This window comes from Notolabrus celidotus, unplaced genomic scaffold, assembly GCF_009762535.1.
Source record: "Notolabrus celidotus isolate fNotCel1 unplaced genomic scaffold, fNotCel1.pri scaffold_382_arrow_ctg1, whole genome shotgun sequence".
Lineage (NCBI taxonomy): Eukaryota > Metazoa > Chordata > Actinopteri > Labriformes > Labridae > Notolabrus > Notolabrus celidotus.
The window spans coordinates 26992-32085 of NW_023260204.1; the positions used below are offsets into that span (position 1 = coordinate 26992).

The 5094-nt window shown below is 40.5% G+C and overlaps 1 protein-coding gene across 1 annotated transcript in view; it reads right to left on the reverse strand.

Moving 5' to 3' along the window:
• LOC117809727 (vacuolar protein sorting-associated protein 13C-like) overlaps positions 1–3968 on the reverse strand; it is a gene marked incomplete at both ends in the record, with an annotated part of 30814 nt that extends 26846 nt beyond the window's left edge. The window contains 7 exons of the mRNA XM_034679196.1: positions 617–723; positions 811–938; positions 1115–1172; positions 3305–3385; positions 3527–3586; positions 3679–3738; positions 3843–3968. Coding sequence (XP_034535087.1) covers positions 617–723; positions 811–938; positions 1115–1172; positions 3305–3385; positions 3527–3586; positions 3679–3738; positions 3843–3968 — 620 coding nt within the window. The remainder of the gene's footprint in view (positions 1–616; positions 724–810; positions 939–1114; positions 1173–3304; positions 3386–3526; positions 3587–3678; positions 3739–3842) is intronic.
• Positions 3969–5094: the final 1126 nt, after the last annotated feature.

The window sequence follows — 5094 nt, forward strand, 5'->3', positions numbered from 1 at the left end:
TAATCCTAACCCTAACCCTAACCCTAACCCTAATCCTAATCCTAACCCTAACCCTAAACCTAACCCTAACCCTAACTCTAACCCTAATCCTAATCCTAACCCTAATCCTAACCCTAACCCTAACCCTAACCCTAATCCTAACCCTAACCCTAACCCTAATCCTAACCCTAACCCTAATCCTAACCCTAACCCTAACTGTAACCCTAATCCTAATCCTAACCCTAACCCTAACCCTAACCCTAATCCTAATCCTAACCCTAACCCTAAACCTAACCCTAACCCTAACTCTAACCCTAATCCTAATCCTAACCCTAATCCTAACCCTAATCCTAACCCTAACCCTAACCCTAATCCTAACCCTAACCCTAATCCTAACCCTAACCCTAACTGTAACCCTAATCCTAATCCTAACCCTAACCCTAACCCTAACCCTAATCCTAATCCTAACCCTAACCCTAAACCTAACCCTAACCCTAACTCTAACCCTAATCCTAATCCTAATCCTAACCCTAACCCTAATCCTAACCCTAACCCTAACCCTAATCCTAACCCTAACCCTAACCCTAACCCTCACCTCACCCTTCTCTGTGCAGAGTATCGTACACGTTGAACTCACCAGAGTCTGGAGTTGTTGTGGACTGGAACTTCAGGTCTGAATTTCCTGTAGGGGGCGTTCTTGAACATGCAGTCTACAGACTCCAGCACCTCCACCATGGACAGGTACTGCAGAGGACCAGAGCGACACGTTAACACCTGCAGAGTGTTCATAGTGCCGCAGCGAGATCTCCTGCAGAGTCTACCTGAGCGTACCTGAGGTTTGGTCATCTCGATGGCGATGTTCTGGACCTCCATGTGCAGCTTAGCTTTCGGAGTCTTCAGCTCCTGCTCAGCGTTCGGGTTGATGCACATTTTAGCCGAAGCAAAGATCGGCTTGAACACTACAAACAAAGAAAGCAGCCAATCAGTGGAGAGGAGGTGGTGATGACAGTACGGGTTCCTGTGAGGGTCAAACGGTCTCAACAGGAAGAGTCAACAAAACAAGACTGAAACTTGATTTAAAGTTCCTCCTGTAAACTAACAATCTGCAGTTTAAGCTCTTAAGATGTGAACTTACTGTACTGATAATGAGGGAGCTCCTGATCCTTACTGCTGATCCCACACTTCAGCTGATTCTGAGGGAAGAGGAGAGAGAGGGAAGAAGTCAAAGACCCTGAAGAAAAGTTTAAATAAAGGATGAAACAGCAGGACAGGTAGGGGGGGCGGCTTTGGAGAAGGTCTGACCCCTCAGGTTCGGTGCTTGGAACTGAGAGAGGTTGGAGTCTGAAGGAGTGAGATTGTGGAGGAGGTGGGACGGGGCTCTGTGAGTGGACTGAAAAACTACAATTTAACATTTTTAAAAAATGTAATTTTAAATTTAATAATTAAAAAATTGAAATAACTAAATAATTTTAAAATTTTAAAAATGTAATAACTAAATAATTTAAAAATTTTAAAAAAATTAATAGATAATAATTTAAAAATTTGAAAATTTAAAAATTTTAAATTTAAAAATTAAAAAAATGTAATAACTAAATAATTTTAAAATTTAAAAAATGTAATAACTAAATAATTAAAAAATTAAAAAAAAATTAATAGATAATAATTTAAAAATTTTAAAATTTTAAATTTAAAAATTTAAAAATTTGAAAATTTAAAAATTCTAAAAATTAAAAATTAAAAAGGAGTTTCTGAACGAACTGAGGAAACGCTCTCATGATATCTTAATGAGGATAAATAAGTTGGAACAGGAAATTAAACTCACCAAAAATAAAATTAACACTAAAATATTAAACCATTAAAAGAAAATAAGATGCTATACTTAAAATAAATAAACACAATAAAATAAAATAAATAAAAAGTGACTACAATTTGAACTAGATAATAAATAAATAAATAAATAAATAAATAAATAAAGTAAGGTGAAATAAAAATGTTAGAAGAATAAAACTAAAGGGAGACTAAAATGCTCGGTCTTGAGTTTGCTTGTAAAAACATTAATGAGATATAAGGAAGAATAGATGTGAGGATCTTTGTCATGAATCAGTGGTTGGAAGGGAGACCCTCTGATTGGTCGGGTCTCAGCATCCTCCAATCAAAGAGAGACCTGGTTCCTGGAGGGTCTGGGCGTCTCCACTCCAGATTAGCATTTTCTGATCCCTAACCCTAAACCTTTTTCTTTTGGACACATCTTCTCCTGTTTTTGGTAAGTCAGGGAGTTAAGTTCAGTTCAGGGCTAGCACTGGCGACCCCCCACTGTCCCTCCAGGGGGTTAAATGTTCCTTACTAAAAAGGAAACTCCAAAAACAGAGAAAATAGATGAAAAATAAAGATCTAAGATCCTTAATGTAGCTGGTCTGTAGAAACATGTTTGTGTTTCCTGTGCTGCTGTAAATGAACCTGCTGCCTCTGATACCATCATTAATCTGGTTTAGTCACTTCAGAGGTGGAAAACAGATTAAAAACAATATATCTGCATGTTTTTATTTACAATTTAACAGCTATTCTCTTTTATTTTTTCGGTTCTAGTTCGGTTCTAGTTCGGTTATGGTCGTAATAACCCTAACCCTAACCCTAACCCAACCCTAATCCTAACCCTAACCCTAACCCTAACCCTAACCCTAACCCCTAACCCTAACCCTAACCCTAACCCTAACCCCTAACCCTAACCCTAACCCAACCCTAACCCTAACCCTAACCCTAATCCAAACCCTAACCCTAACCCTAACCCTAACCCTAATCCAAACCCTAACCCTAACCCTAACCCTAACCCTAACCCTAATCCAAACCCTAATCCTAACCCTAACCCTAACCCTAACCCTAATCCAACCCTAACCCTAACCCTAATCCAACCCTAACCCTAATCCAAACCCTAACCCTAATCCAACCCTAACCCTAATCCAAACCCTAACCCTAATCCAACCCTAACCCTAACCCTAACCCTAATCCTAACCCTAACCCTAATCCTAACTCTAATCAGATAATTCTGAATAAAATATGAAAGTTTAAAAAGTGTTTTTGTTTATGGAACGTATTTAGCGACCCCCCAGGTTTCTTGTGTTCAGGGTATGTAAGAGTTTGAAGTTCACCCTGAGGTTTTATTTCACTTTTTTCTTTTGCATTTCTCTCTTTGTTTATCTGATTGTTGACTTCGGCTCAGGCTGTGTTTTGGGGACGAGGGAGGTGGAACAACCTCTTTAAACTTTATGTTGCACACCTGACGGGTTTGTAAAAGTCCAGCAAGAGAGACAAAGCCTCGGCGACTCACCACGATGTCTTCCCATGATCCTTTGTAGAAGATGGGGCTGTTGACGTTCCAGTAGGCGCAGAGACTCTCCAGACGCCCGAGCTGAAAACGAGTCACATCGGGGAAATAAGCTTTAGTCCTAAAGTTTGACTGTGTTTACTGACTCTGATATGAACCAATCAGAGAGCAGGGTTTGTCTTAACGAGGTGACAGAAGATTGAGGATGAGCGGAGCGTCTCTCACCTTATAGATGATCTTTGCTGCTTCGTTCAGGATGCACGCCTTCCAGTTTTCATCTGTTGTCTGAGAAATACAAACCAACACTCAGACATCTGTGTGTGTGTGTGTGTGTGTGTGTGTGTGTGTGTGTGTGTGTGTGTGTGTGTGTGTGTTACCTGCAGGCTGAGCTCAGACAGTGTGACTCCCACAGACAGTGGGTGCTCTGGGTCTGACAGCTGAAACAGACAGACACGTTTACAGGTGAACCCTCACCTCCTGATGCAGGTGAGACGACAAACACAGGACTGGATCCTGAACCTGAACCTGAACCAGAACTCACGTTGTCCTCGTAGCGCAGGTGGATCCTGCTGATCTTCACCTGCAGGTTTTTGATCACCTGAGCGGCCAGTTTCTCAAAGAACGAGTCCTTCTTGTCGTCCTGAGGTTTCTCTGAAATGAGCAGAAGCTATGACGTAAGATGGGATCAATAAATCCTAGATCAGGACCATCAGGTGTCAGACTCAGACCTGAGACCTGACACCAGGACACTCAGACCATCTGAGATCTGCGTCACCATCTTTACAGTGACATGTGGTTTGAATTCTGCTCCCTGGCATGTCCAGAAGCCATTTTTCTTTCCTGAGAGGTTTCATTAAAAGAGAAGAAGGATGCAGAATGTTTGCAGTTTGATCCAAACTCCTCGTACTCTGCAGGATTTCAACCTGGAACACTTTCAGACACATACAGCTAACATTAAGACTGTGCAAAGTGTAGCTTACTGGATGTATTTAGATCATTAAAAACTCAATTCAACACTAAAATCTGTTTAAAAACACGCCGTCATCTGTCGTCCAGGATTCACGCTCTACTGATGAGTTACATCATGACCCGCGCAACCCGAGCATGAAGACAGACGGGGACAGATGGGCAGCTGAGCCACGGGCATCATTAAAGCACAGCTCACTAGATGTGACAGGTGGGGGGGGCAAAGGTAGTCCATGTGACGTCACCCGCTTGTTAGTTACATTTTAGTCTTTTAGAACATCTTCACTCTTTAAATAATTCATGTAGTGGATCAGATATCAGTATCAGGGTTATACCAAGAGTTCAAATCATCAACACTCCTTTAACACTTTGTGTAATATCTGAAGTTAAATAATTCAGCCTGCCTCTGTGACTGTATTTTGATTCTCTTGACTCACAGTAAAATGCCATGAAAGGACTGTATTGCACATTTACGATGGTCCCTGAATGCACCTGCAGTGACAGGCGGTCTGGACAGTCAGTCAGTTCACGGCACTCTGAAATGCATCTTCATCTTTGATGACGAGGAGTTGATCCAAACTTACTGAATGTGTCTGATGTTTCACCAAACTGGATTAAATCTTTCTTCCTTTCTTTCTTTCATTTATCTTTCTTTCTTTCTTTGTTCTTTCTTTCTTTCTTTCCTTCCTTTATTTCTTTCTTTCTTTCTTTCTTTCTTTCTTTCTTTCCTTTTTTCTTTCCTTCCTTTCTTTCTTTCTTTCTTTTGTTCTTTCTTTCTTTCTTTCCTTCCTTTCTTTCTTTCTTTTGTTCTTTCTTTCTTCTATCTT